The sequence below is a fragment of the Ylistrum balloti genome, unplaced genomic scaffold (genome assembly GCF_031769215.1).
Source record: "Ylistrum balloti isolate Yb309-2 unplaced genomic scaffold, AGI_CSIRO_Ybal_v1 Utg369634, whole genome shotgun sequence".
In the NCBI taxonomy this organism is placed as follows: domain Eukaryota; kingdom Metazoa; phylum Mollusca; class Bivalvia; order Pectinida; family Pectinidae; genus Ylistrum; species Ylistrum balloti.
This window is the reverse complement of record NW_026781898.1, coordinates 427,588-442,366: the sequence shown is the minus strand read 5'-3', so window position 1 is coordinate 442,366 and position 14,779 is coordinate 427,588. Positions and strand designations below refer to the sequence as shown.

Sequence of the window (14,779 nt, the reverse complement as noted above, 5' to 3'; positions counted from 1 at the left end):
GCTATAGTCACCTGCTTACCAAAAGGCGATAAACCAAGACATTTTTTAAAAAATTGGCGCCCAATCTCGTTACTGAATATTACTTATAAAATAGCTTCTGGGGTTATCGCTCAAAGATTGAAGTCAGTACTGGATAAATTAATTAGTAAAGATCAAACAGGTTTTTTATCAGGACGTTATATTGGAGAAAATACTAGGTTACTATATGATCTGATGCAATTTACAGAAGAAAATGATATTCCTGGCATGATTTTGATGATAGATTTTGAAAAGGCTTTTGATTCGGTATCTTGGAATTTTATTCAAAAAGTCCTGGTTTATTTTGGTTTTGGAAACAACATTCTTAAAACTTTACATAAAAATGCATTAGCTTCAATCAATCAGGGGGGCAATTTATCTTCTTTCTTTGACATAAAAAAGAGGCTGTAGACAGGGCGATCCAATCGCACCGTATATCTTCATACTCTGTGCTGAAGTTTTAGCTATAAGAATGCGAAATAACACAAATTTAAAAGGTATTCAAGCTGGAGACATTCCTCTACTTCTCTCCCAATATGCTGACGACACATTTCTCATGCTTGATGGGACAGAACAGTCATTATCTGAATCTCTTAAAGAATTAAATATGTATGCAAGTATCTCTGGACTAAAAATAAATATTGATAAGACTCAGATTATATGGATAGGATCAAAGAAGCACACTCAGGATACATTTTTGCCGGAGTTAAATTTACAGTGGGGTCGGGAAAGGTTTAATCTTCTAGGGGTAGAATTTGATGTAAATCTACACGCTATGCCTAAAATTAGCTATGACAAAAAGATTGTTAAACTGAAAAATATTGTGAATATATGGAAAAGAAGTCTTACACCCTTAGGAAAAATACAGATAATTAAATCCCTCCTGATTTCACAATTTAACCACCTCTTTATAGCCTTACCAAACCCAGATGAAAAGACTTTCAATAAAATAAACTCCATTTTATTCGAATTTTTGTGGAATAGTAAAGTTGATAAAGTTAAGAGAAGTACTATTGTTCAAGATTATCTAAATGGTGGATTAAAAATGATCAATATAAGGGCATTTGCAGATTCATTGAAGTTGAGTTGGGTCAGAAAGCTCTATAATTCACCCGGTAAATGGTTTTCAATATTAAAGACTTTTGTAGACATAGATTACTTACTAAACATTGGCGGGGAATATATTCAAAATTGTCAAGGAAAATGTAACAATAAATTTTGGAAAGATATTTTTAAAACATGGTACAAATTACATATTTCGAAGGAAATGACTATCAGAAGAGAGCAATCAGTTTTAGGAATACCCCTTTGGTTCAATAACGATATTACTGTGTCAGGGAAATATATCTTTTACAAAGAATGGTATACAAAAGGAGTAAGGACAATAGCTGATGTGTTAAATGGAGATGATAATGGAAACTTTCTCAGTTTTGAAGATTTCAGACATATGTACAATATAACTACTAATTTTCTTAAATACCGAGGATTAATATCATCTGTAAAAAAATATTTACTCAATCATTTTCCTTTAGAGACTACAGTTATGCAACCAATCATACTGTTGCATATACAATTCTTTTTGAATAAAAATAAAGGCACAAAAGATTTCTATGATATTCTAAACAAAAACTTCAGGGAACCAACAGGTAAAAAAAAAGTGGGGGGAACAGTTCGAACTTACTAATAGAGACTGGGAAACCATATACAAAATGCCTTTTTTGGTGACGAAAAACACTAAACTCCATTGGTTTCAATACAGGTTAACACATCACATTCTAACAACAAATTCCTGGCTATTTAAAGCAAAACTAGTTGACAGTCCTTTATGTAATCTGTGCAATTCTGAAAGAGAATCATACAAGCTCTGGAGACACTTACTGATGCATTATTTATACCTTTTTCTATCAACAAACAGTCTTTTTTGTTTGGAATAATAAACAATAGTCCCAGTTTTAGAGTGGATAATGAAATAATTTTAATTATCAAACACTATATATATACACATTGTACATAGGCGTGGGGATGGGAGAGATGTGTGTGTGGAGTGTGAGAGGGTCGGGGTTTGGATAAAGGGGGAGGAGGGTGGGGAGGTGGGGGGGATGGGGGGGTGGGGGTAGAGTGAATGAGCGATTCTGTGTCGGTGTTTCATTTCTTTTCCTGCAATTTAATTTGTCATTTTGATTAACTTGATAAAACATGTTGGCTGCAACAGTCCAGCTTTGCGTTACGTGAATCCTGATACAAAGGTATTGAATGCCTTAGTTAAAGTACTGATAATACACCAGAGTACAGAAATATTTACATTTACACATAGTCGTTACACTTGTTTCGCCGCTGAAAAACATCGGCCGACAACTCACGTAGTTCATTTTTTAGTTGTCTATTTCATGTATAACTGTGTAGATTAGTCTGTTGTGAGTGACGTGCGAGTGCGAGTGCTATTGTTTACCTGTAACATGTGGTTTCTCCGCTGTCCAGGTGGAACGAGCTATATTTAGCCGCTACGCCTGGTCAGAATCTGTTCTATTGTTTACCTGCGCGGGTCGAAGTGTCCTTTTGTGTGAGCTGTCAAATAATGTTGTCAAGTTTGTTTCAAGTGTTTCTTCTCGTTATGTGCTGTGTACGTAAGAGTGTGTAAGTCATTTCGCCATAAGTTGTCTTTGTAAATCGTTGTCCTTTGTTCGTTAGACTGAGCTCACCTGTAGCGCCGGGTGGACGTGTTTTTGACACGTAGCGGTCGCTCAGCTATTCTTATACTTTCTGCCCCCTTGTCTGTTCAACCATTATTTGTTACCATTTTATTCTGAATACACTTTTAAAGAGAACAAATCAGTTTTGTTTGCGTTATATTTAATTCTCATGGTAAAATTATACAAGGCCCACTGACCGGCCCGAAACTTAACATGATGACAAACGGCAATTGTCACATTGGCGCCCAACGTGGGGCTCAGTTAGTAGTGCCTTGTTAATTCTATATTCTTCTTAAATGTTACCAAGTTAATTTATTGTTTACAAATTTCGTTATTATGGATTCTTTGTCTCGTTCTCCTCAACATTCGTCATCACCATCACAACACCCGCCGTTAGTGTCTACGGCTACTAGTAATCAGTTTGTCCCACAGATCCTGGACATGTTTGAAAAACAAAACCACTATTTAACTTGCGTGTTAACAGATTTACAAGGCGAAATGAGAGCAGTGTTTAACGACGTGTTAGAAATGACAACCTACCTGCTTACCGAGCTAGTAAATACGAGAAAAGAGGTGCAGTTTATTAGTGAGCAAACGTTCAAATTAAAGGACTGTCTAAGGGCTACACACAGGACAAAACATAACGTTTTAACGTCTGATAATTACAGTCAAACTGATAGAGTTTTATTGTTAGATACAGTTCCAACTCCTGCAAACACATCGCTTAACACACGTGTTCCTTTGGCCTCAAGTACACAAGTTGAGCAGCATGCTAATGCTAGTTTTCTGCATCAAAACCCACACTTTGATGACGATGTTCTGCAGCAAGACACATATCCCGATGTCAGCGCTTTGCAGCATGATGGTATACCCACTGATGCATGTGAGGGGCATGTTGCTTCTAGTGCCCAGCAGCAGAGTGGGCATGTTGATTGTCCGTTTCCGCAGCAAGGTGGGCATACCTATTCTTCTGGCCTGCAGCATTGTGGGCATGTTGATTCAACTATCCAGCAGCAGAGTGGGCATGTTGGTTGTCCAATTCCGCAGCAAGGTGGGCATACCTATTCTTCTGGCCTGCAGCATGGTGGGCATGTTGATTCAACTATTCAGCAGCAGGGTGGGCATATTGATTGTCCGATTCCGCAGCAAAGTGGGCATACCTGTTCTTCTGGCCTGCAGCATGGTGGTCATGGCTGTTCCACTTCTCCTGGGCAAGGGGAACAAATTGATCAGTGTTATTCAACCACCGTATGAACATAGTTGCAGTTGTACACAAGGGGGCGTAATGATACCTCTCACCCGTGGAGTAAAATTCCAGGGCACCTAGATGCTTCTGGTAGCCTGCAGATAGAGCACGTTAAACCAACGAGGTCAGCAGGCCAAGGTTCAAGCGTGCCTCTCAAAGCTGAGCCTAGTTCTAACACATCACAGCTATCGGGGACAAATAGTACTGTGAAAAGGGTTCTTATGAAACCTGTTGTTTACGATGGTAAAGAGGACTGGGAGGAGTATCTCTCTCGGTTTGAGATAGTGGCAGACATTAATAGATTGGATGTAAAGGAAAAGGGCTTATATTTGGCAGGGAGCTTGGCTGGGGCTGCAAGGGCAGTGCTCAGTGATTTAGATACAGAGAGTCGTCGCGATTTCACTCAGTTGACTTCTTCACTTCAGCGACGTTTCGGCAGTGAATGCAAGTCAGAAATGTTCCGTGCAAAGTTGCAGACAAGGGTGAAGGGAAAGGAAGAGTCAATATCCGATCTGTCAAGGGCTATTCGAAAACTCACTCGCCAGGCCTATCCTAAGGCACAGCAGCAAGTCTTGGAGACTCTTTCGGTGGATTACTTCATCGACGCCATTGTTGATCCAGATATCCGCCTTCGCCTCCGAGAAGCTCAGTTGGAGACTCTGACGCAGGCTGAAACCCTTGCTGTGAGGCTCGAGTCCTACAAGTTGGCTGATAAGTTCAGGAATCGGCCAGTGCGAGCTGTTGAAGGGATGGGTGATGTTGCCAAAGCCCTTGATGACAAATCTGCTTGTGCTTCGAATGCTCCTCCAAATGAAAAGTTAGTCCAGTCCCTTAGAAGTGAGATTGAGTCCCTGAAAAAGAAAGTAGAATCCAAGGATGGGAACCGTAGTGGGCAAGGTCAATCCGGTCGAAGTTCGCATCGGGGCAATCTTAATCCGAAGTGGTCAAATCAGAATGGCGGCAACTCTCAAAAAGGCCATATCAATGCTGAAGCTAACAGGAACTCGGAAAACTCCAAGAAGCCGGACTCGAGGGCCGTAGCCCGGAAATAGATCTTGACCCGAGGCCCAACCTTATAGTAGCCCATAACACATGGACCAGTGAAGAGGGTGTGTTTGTTACGGCTAATGTGGAGGGCTTACCTGTAAGTTTTTTGGTCGATACTTGGGCTGCTATCACATTGCTCCGGACAGAACTACTGAAGGTGTTACCTAAATCGTTGGCAAAGGAAGTTAAAAGGGTGAATAAGTCGTTATTGACGGCTACTGGTGAGGTTGCACCGCTGCATGGTCAATTGAATGTAACCATGAAACTGGGCGAGAAAAACGTCAATCATACTGTTTGGTTTGCCGATATTCAAAATGATGGTATCCTCGGTGCTGATTTCCTCACCGGCACTAAGTGCAGTATCCTCTTAGACTCCTTAGCTCTTGAGATAGGAGGGCATAAAGTTCCTTTGCATATGTGTCTCTCAGAGGAGAGTTCCGCATGTTGTCGCGTAACTATATGTGAGACAGTAACAATTCCTGCCAGAAGTGAAGTTCTTGTCAGTGGTAAACCTGTAGACCATTATAAACCAGGCTAAACTTGTGTTTTAGAACCAACAGTACGTTTCATAGAACGTAGCCACGTTTTTATAGCTAAGACCGTTGTAAAGCCGGATGGTTCAGCTATACCTCTTAGGTGTGTGAATGTCACCGAACGACCACTTACGGTATATAAAGGCACAGTCGCAGCTTTCTGTGAGCCAGTATGTGCTATATCTGAGCTTGATTGTGAGGATCTGAGAGAACCTGTATCTGAGGTTGCTGATTCTGTTCCTGAGCATCTGTTGGATCTCTTTGATCGCTCCAAGGAAAACCTTTCGGAATTCCAGCAACAGCAGGTTGCAGATCTCCTGATAAAGTACGGTGACATATTCTCTAAGGGACAGTCTGACATGGGCAACACGAATGTGGTTACACATGATATTGACACCAGAGATGCAAAACCCATTCGCCAACCCCCACGTAGAATTCCATTGGCAAAGCAAAAAGAAGCAGAGAAAGAAGTTGAAGAAATGTTGAAAATGGGAGTCAATGAGAAAGCAAGTGGTCCGTGGGCGTCACCCATAGTATTAGTAAAAGAAAAATGGTTCAACGCGCTTTTGCATCGACTATCGCAAACTAAATGACATCACTGTAAAGGACAGCCATCCACTACCTAGGATAGACGATACACTAGACACGCTTTCGGGGGCTTCTTGGTTTTCCACCTTGGATCTGAAAAGTGGATACTGGCAGGTGGACGTTGCAGAGAAAGATCGACAGAAAACCGCCTTTGTAACTGGGTATGGTGGATTTTGGCAGTTCAAGGTCATGCCCTTCGGTCTCTGCAACGCCCCTGCCACATTCGAGCGATTGATGGAGCAAGTCTTGACTGGTTTAACCTGGAAGCTTTGTCTAGTGTATTTGGATGATGTGGTAGTCTTTGCTAACACGTTTGAACAAGAGCTAGACTATTTTATGCAAGTCTTAGACCGTGTACGCTCCGCAGGCCTGAAGTTAAGTCCCAAAAAGTGGTGCGACGCCTACCCCATTCCTGACCAAGAAGCTGATAAGGTGGCAGAGGTTCTAGTAAATCGGTTCGTATCACAGTTCGGTGTACCCAGGCAACTCCATTCGGATCAGGGTAGGAATTTTGAAGGTTTTGTGTTAAAAGAAATGTGTAACATCTTGGGAATCGATAAGACTAGAACGACTCCCTTGCATCCCCAAAGCGATGGCATGGTTGAAAGGTTAAACCAAACATTAGAAAGCATGCTCTCCATGTTTGTAGATGATAACCGAATGGAGTTGCCTGGGTACACCGAACTGTGATATGAACCTATTTACTAGAACCTCTGCCACCTTATCAGCTTCTTGGTCAGGAATGGGGTAGGCGTCGCACCACTTAGTGAAATAGTCTCCTACCACCAGCAAGTAACGATTGCCAAGATGTGTGACAGGAAAGGGACCCATTACATCAACAGCGATTCGTTCGAGTGGAGCACCAACTACATACTGCTGCAGGGGAGCCTTGGGAGATTTAGGAGGACGTTTCCTGCGGGCGCAAACATCGCAAACCCTGCACCAATGCTCGACATCTCTCCTTAACCCGCACCAGTAATACCTGGCTCTAACCTTGCCTAACGTCTTGGCAATACCAAGGTGACCCGCAGTCTCTGAATTATGGAGCTCTCTAAGAACACTTTTACGCAAAACCTCTGGCAGCACTATCTTCCACTCATATGAAAGACCACCAACATTCTCAAACCGTCTATAGAGAACACCAGACCTGATCTGCAAAGCATCCCAGCGGGACCAATAATGTTTCACGGCTGGAGAGCAACTGGAAATATCTTCCCACAAGGGTCTTTGACCACTCTCTTTCCAACCTACAACCACACTCAAGACCTTATCCTTCAACTGTAAATTTTTCAACCTGTCCAGAGAAATCGCTCCATTACCTTGGTCTTCAAAGCTGTCAGCCTGAGCCGAGACATCTAGATTCGAGCTGTCAGAAGAACCCGCCTGCCTCAACGCTGCAACGTTACAAGCGCCATCATGTACTGCGTATCTGGCATCAGCTTTGTCGCAATATGAGCACGGCGTCCCAGCACAAAGCCTCCTGGAGAGAGCATCAGCATTCATATGACTCCTCCCCCTCCGATGCTCGATTGAGAAGTCATATTGGGACAAAAGCTCGAGCCAACGAGCAAGCTGGCCTTCCGGGCTCCTGAAGTTCTTAAGCCAACAAAGTGACCCGTGATCTGTTCGCACTTTGAAGTGACGACCATAAAGATAACAATGGAATCGCTTTACAGATTTTACGAGAGCTAACAATTCCCGTCTGGTTACACAGTAGGACTTTTGAGGCTTGCTTAGGGATTTGCTAAAATAAGCGATGACTCTTTCATGGTTATCTTGGACCTGGGACAAGACTGCCCCAACACCAGTATCACTGGCGTCGGTATCCAGTATAAAGCTAGTGTCCCTATTTGGAAATTGCAAGATGGGAGTGGTAACCATTTTGGATATAAGCTCTTGGATTCACAGGCATCAGTCCACTCAAAGACATGGCCAGATTCCATTAACTGATGAAGTGGGCGGGCGATGGTTGAGAAACTCTTAATAAAGCGTCTATAGTAAGAGCTCATGCCCAGAAAATTCCTCACTTCCTTGAGACATCTGGGAGTAGGCCAATCCCGAACTGCGGAAACTTTTTCAGGATCAGTCTCAATACCCTCACCAGAGATCAAATGACCCAAGAAATGAACTTTCCGCCGAAATAGATGACACTTTTTGGGACTTAACTTCAGACCAGCGTGACTGGGATGTGCACGTGCCTTTGCTAATGATGGCATATAGGTCATTGATCCATGACTCCACAGGAGTATCTCCATGTACCATGATGTTCGGAAGAGAGATAACGCTGCCAGTTGATCTGATGTTTGGTGGTCCTGAATCTGACAGTACTGTTCTCAAGAGCTCATATGCGCATGACCTAACGAGCAGATTAGAACACATTCATGATTTTGCTCGTGACAAGCTGGCATTTGCTCACGGCGCAATGAAGAAAAATTATGACCACAATGCCAAGTCTGCCCGGTATGAAGTAGGGGAAGCCGTCTGGCTTCACAATCTTGTTAGAAAGAAAGGATTGTCCCCGAAACTTCAGCTGCCTTGGACTGGACCTTTCATTGTGACCAAAAGGCTGACTGATGTTACATATCAAATCAAGCAGACTCATCGTTCGAAGCTACGAAGCATTTCAATCGAAGCATTTCAATCGTCTGAAGCCTTATAATGGTGGCGAGAAACCTACCTGGTTCGACGATTCAATGGCTAGAAGAAACGATAGCGTTGTCGTTTCTCTTCCCGAGACTTCTGCAGTGGAAGAATCTTCTCTCTCTTTGTCTTCTGTTCAGGAAGCAAATGCTTCAGGAACTGATACTGAATCTGAGCCTGAGGATTCCAACCCTAAAAGTCTCGACTGTGATGCCTCTGACGCATCCAGTACTGCTCCCTCCTCTGTCTCTGGCAGCCATAACATTGTCAGTAGTCGAGGAAGGCGCATCGTTAAGCCTGGTTGGCATCGAGACTTTGATATGCAGAGTTGATGATGTTCCCACGTGACCTTGTGGATGATGGCTTTACTACCATGAGCCATGGATTTGTGATGTGCCCGTGTGACCACACAGATGATGGATCCACTACCGTGGACCATACTGCATTCTTCGTGATCTTCTGGAAGGATTCCCGTCACTTCGGAACAGTTTCGTCGTCGACATTCGCCTGGACCCAAATGGAAAGGACACAGCAGAAATGTGGTCATCATTGACTTGTGTGTCAGTTTGTGTTATTCAGAAGGATCTTGGAATGGACTACGAACTGGAAGTGTATGAAACATTTTCTTTTTCAGGATTTCTTTTCGATGGATGTGACTTTGTGGTAAATTAAATAGTGATTATTTCAGTGTCAATTAATTGTAAGTATAAAGTAAGTATACCTGTAAATTGTCCATATAAGGAATTAATTTGATGTACACTATAATTGTAATTTGTGGACAAATTTCTGTCTTAGCAGGGGGCAGTGTCACGTAATTCATTTTTTAGCTGTCTATTTCATGTATAACTGTGTAGATTCGTCTGTTGTGAGTGACGTGCGAGTGCGAGTGTTATTGTTTACCTGTAACATGTGGTTTTTCCGCTGTCCAGGTGGAACGAGCTATATTTAGCCGCTACGCCTGGTCAGAATCTGTTCTATTGTTTACCTGCGCGGGTCGAAGTGTCCTTGTGTGTGAGCTGTCAAATAATGTTGTCAAGTTTGTTTCAAGTGTTTCTTCTCGTTATGTGCTGTGTACGTAAGAGTGCGTAAGTCTTTTCGCCATAAGTTGTCTTTGTAAATCGTTGTCCTTTGTTCGTTAGACTGAGCTCACCTGTAGCGCCGGGTGGACGTGTTTTTGACACGTAGCGGTCGCTCAGCTATTCTTATACTTTCTGCCCCCTTGTCTGTTCAACCATTATTTGTTACCATTTTATCCTGAATACACTTTTAAAGAGAACAAATCAGTTTTGTTTGCGTTATATTTAATTCTCATGGTAAAATTATACAAGGCCCACTGACCGGCCCTAAACTTAACATGATGACAAACGGCAATTGTCACATTATACATAATAACTATCATGTTTCTCTTGCATTTTGTTTTGAAAGTGACGTTTCACTTGGATTTTGAACTTAAGTTTGTTATATTTTTAATATAATCGGGAAGATAATTCCATTCTTTTGCGCCTGTAAAGTAGAATGTTGTAGATTCTTTACCTTGTACTGATGGGAGACTGAAATTATATGCCGATTATATATCGAGTATTTTGTAGACATGGATTCCTGTTAAAGGAAATATACATAATGTTTGGAGCCTTTTCATGGAAAACATTAAACATATGATTCATTCACGTGATGAGCTAAGGACAGGTTGTGTAATGTGAGCTGTGAGAACTGTATACCTTTTAATCAATTTCTGTGTTGAGATCGATATCCAAACTTTGCCATACATTAGTGTATGTACCATTGATACGAACTATCTGTGTGTTTCCATCCTACATTGACTTTTTGGAGTGTTATTTGTGTTTGTGTCTTCACCTTTCACGCACAATGGCTACATTCCACGGACAGTGGTCACCAGGTACACGTACAACAGGTAATACCAAGTAATAGTGGTCAGCCAGGTGGAACATTGACAACAAACTCATGTCCGTTCACTAAAGAACAGGCTGAACAGTATGCATCACCTATTATGAATGTTTCTGACAAACGTAAAACTTTCTGCAGTCCTGAATCGCCTAGTGTAACTGATTCCCTGCATGCCCCCAAAAAAGTTCTAACCGGTCCTTCTGTTGCTTACTCGATCCCCCAGCTACCAACTATACTGGGACTCAAAACCAGTGTAGGTTCAGGGGTTACCGTGGATCTTTCCAATATACTGTCCAACCAAACTTTCATGAACCAAATGATAAGCGCAATTGTCCAACCAGTGGCAGCCCTTGTATCAAATGCACTACAGACTACTATAATGGAGCAAATAGTACCACAGATACAACAGGTTATTGACAACAGCTTAAAAGATGATGTACTTTTTAATAGTATGGTCAACAACAAAGTTGAACACATAGTCAAACCAATCGAACACAAAATTTACGAGCTCGAAAAACGAATTACAGATCTCCAAGTATCAGACTCGGTCTCCAAAGATGCAATTGAAGAGCAAGAACAATATTCACGAAGAACGTGTCTGAAATTTGTTAATGTACCCCTCCCCGAGGACTCCGAAGGAGCGAAAGGGTTTGACACGACCAAGGCTGTATTGGACATATGTAACAGTGGAATTCATGCCAAAGTCCTCCCCGATGATCTGTCCCGTCCTCACATCACCGGGAAATCCAGGAATGGTAAATGTACTATTATAGCCCGTTTCTTCCGTTATTCTTGCCGGCAACGAGTCTACTCAAACAAAAATAATTTGAAAGGTAATAAAGACAGCATTTTCATTACCGAAAGTCTTACAAGCAAAAGACAAAGTCTCGTGAACCGGCTGAACATCCTCCGTAAAACCGGCAAAATCAGTTCATTCTGGACCACAGATGGGCGTATCTTCGCAAAAGTACATGGTAACGACGCGAAAATTCTTATCAAAACCAATGACGATGTATCTCGCCTAGAGTGAACATCAACTTCCGTTAATGATATTGATCATTCAATACTCTGTTTTATAGATTTTTTTTTCATAGAAGTTGTATGTACGCACCTATAAACGATGACATATATAGTATGTAAAAAATGTTTGAATGAAATACTTAAATCAATTGAAACTCACAACATTGACATTTTACCTTAGTGAGTTTCGATTGTACTAAATCATATACTTTAGTTACATGCTTGAGATCTGTGTACATGTTCCTGCGTACTTACCCTTGTAATCATCATTGTTTTCTATCATTGATACAGCCGTCAGTGTTCCTGAAAGTTCCATGACGGTTTCACTGTTCTACTGTAGATCATTTATCGTAAACTTGTACAAAACTTATGCATGTACATATTTTCATGCTCAATGTATCCATTACAAATGAAAACAATGTTTTGCAACTATGTATTTTTACCAACTTGGTATGAAACATGTTGTGTGTAGGTTGAAACAGAATACACAAAAATGTATACGGATTTGTTATAATTGTAAATATAACAATATGCTGACATCTAGCAACATACAAGCAACTGTTATATCTGCTTTGTACATGTTTGTGCACTATGTGCGTGCATGATTGTGTGAATACGTGCGCATTCACGCACGGATGGACAGGTGATGTTTAGATGAGCGAGCGGATAAATTAGTATAAGTGCATGTGTATACAATTATATTAAAGAGGTTTGCGCGTGCGTGCTATTTGTACATACATATGTGTTAATTATGTATATATATGTGTCTATATGTATATATTGTAAAACCCAATAGTATTGTATTTGCCTGTGTGTGTACACGTGCGTGTGACGGTGTGTGTGATGATGTGTGAGGGTGGGTGTGTGAGTGTGTGTGCGTATGTGTTCTTAAGGTGTGTGCGTGTGGTGGCGATGGTGTGTCTGTACGTTTGTAAACGTACACATGTGCATTCGCAGGTGTCTACGTTAGTGCGTGCGTGAGTTATCACGTATGTCTGTGCACGTGTGTGTGTGTGTGTGTGTGTGTGTGTGTGTGTGTGTGTGTGTGCGTGCGTGCGTGCGTGCGAGAGAGCGTGCGTGCGTGCGTGCTATTGAGCTATTTACGTGGCTAGAAAACTATGTATTTAATAGGCAGCAGAAAGTTTTCCTAAATAGTGTTTGTTCTCAATTAGGTTCAAACTCAGCAGGGGTTCCTCAAGGTTCCATTCTTGGACCACTTTTGTTTCTTATATACATAAATGATATTGCCGATGTACTTGAATCATCTGCTCGCCTGTTTGCAGACGACACTTCTTTATTAAACTCTTCCTCATCGTGCGTGCGCGTGTGCGTGCGCGTGTGCGTGCGCGTGTGCGTGTGCTTGTGTGCGTGTGCTTGTGTGAGTGTGCTTGTGTGAGTGTGCTTGTGTGCGTGTGCTTGTGCGCGTGTGTGCGTGCGCGTGCGTGCGTGCGCGTGTGCGTGTGTGTGAGGGTGTGTGCGTGCGTTCGTGCGTGCGCGTGTGCGCGTGTGCGTGTGTGTGAGGGTATGTGTGTTTGAGGGTGTGCGTGTGTGTGAGGGTGTGCGTGTATGTGAGGGTGTGTGTGTGAGGGTGTGTGTGTGTGAGGGTGTGTGTGTGTGTGTGTGTGTGTGAGGGTGTGTGTGAGGGTGTGTGTGTGTGAGCGAGAGAGGGTGTGTGTATATATACCGTAAAGCGTTTTTATTTCGCGGACGTTACATTTCACTACATGTATGCGCGATTTTCTATCAGCGAATTTCAAAACTCCGGCGAAATTGTGTTCACGGGTCATCGTGCGTACGTATACCGAATAACCCGTACCTCCTATTTGGACCCCGCGAAAACAAGTTCCTAGTACAAACGAGAAAATTTTGACACCGCGTAATTTAAGCACTTTACAGCATAAACGGGAATCGTGTATGTGTGCAATTGTACACACACATGTGTGAATGTTTGTATATATCTCTGTGCTTATATGTAAACACTTTTCAAATTTATATGACTGCAAGTATATTTTGCATGAGGAAGGTCGTTGAGAGTAAAATTATTGTATCTTATACATATATTACTTAATACATGCATATAATTCATACCTGCCTGAACATCGTCTTCTCAAGTACATGAACAAATAATCAATATCACTTCAGGGTAAACAGAGGGAGATAGACGAGTTGAAGAAACAAAGTACAGAGATGCAGAGAGAGGTAGAGAGGGTGCAAACTTCAGTGTTCAAAGAGATGGAAGAAGTTAAAAGGATGGCTCAAGATGGCATAAGGAAGGGAAACTACAATGAGCAATATAGCAGGAGAAATAACATAAAAGTGATGGATTTTAAGGAGAAGGAGAATGTGGATGATGAGAACAGGAGAGATTTGATGAAAGATTTCTGTGATGAGGTCAACAAAGTAGTTAGCCATCCAATCCATCGAGATGACCTGGTGACAGTCCATAGAATTCCAGGGAGAGATACTAAGAGAGCTAGACCATTGGTGGTGAAGTTTGTAAAGAAAGATGTTAGGAACAGTGTAATTAAACAGAGGAAAAACTTGATGGGGACCATGAAGCTGGTGGATGATTTGACCAAGGACAATGCAGGACTGATCAACAGACTGAAAAGTAACGAGCGTATTGAGAACGCTTGGTATTTCAATGGACGTGTTTTCGCAGTCTGTGATGGCGTCAGGAAGCCAGTGGACTTGTTCCAAAGTGTGAATGATGTTTTCAGAAGCAGATAGACACAAGTGCATTTTGTTTCTAATTTCATAATTGTGTATTTCAAATATGTGTGCAATTCCAAATTACTGTGAGTGATTATGTGTGGGATTTAAGAAACACCCTATTTTAAGGTAAGCATTTTTGTGTCCAAATTTCTGAAAACTTTGAAGTAATCTTTTTAATCTATTAACTGTTTGTGCATATATCTATTAGCTTATAGATTAATATTATAGTTCAGAATTATAAGTATCTCTGATTTTGAGCAAGTAGAAGTTTGAGTATGAGTGATCTCTGTAAGTAAATAAACTATACACATGTTACAATTTTGTATAGTGCAGAGCTTGAGAGTGGCCTACACATGTGCTTAGCTATGGTTGTTAAC

At 41.7% G+C, this 14,779-nt stretch overlaps 1 protein-coding gene across 1 annotated transcript; it reads left to right on the top strand.

Moving 5' to 3' along the window:
• The first annotated feature begins 4,175 nt into the window (after positions 1-4,175).
• LOC132552764 (uncharacterized) lies at positions 4,176-5,006 on the top strand. The gene has a single exon (XM_060216955.1). It carries the CDS (start codon positions 4,176-4,178, stop codon positions 5,004-5,006), a length of 831 nt encoding a protein of 276 aa, XP_060072938.1.
• The last annotated feature ends 9,773 nt before the right edge of the window (positions 5,007-14,779 follow it).

Excerpts from the sequence above, each read along its gene's own strand:
- LOC132552764 (XM_060216955.1), top strand. The coding sequence starts at position 4,176 with ATGAAACCTGTTGTTTACGATGGTAAAGAGGACTGGGAGGAGTATCTC.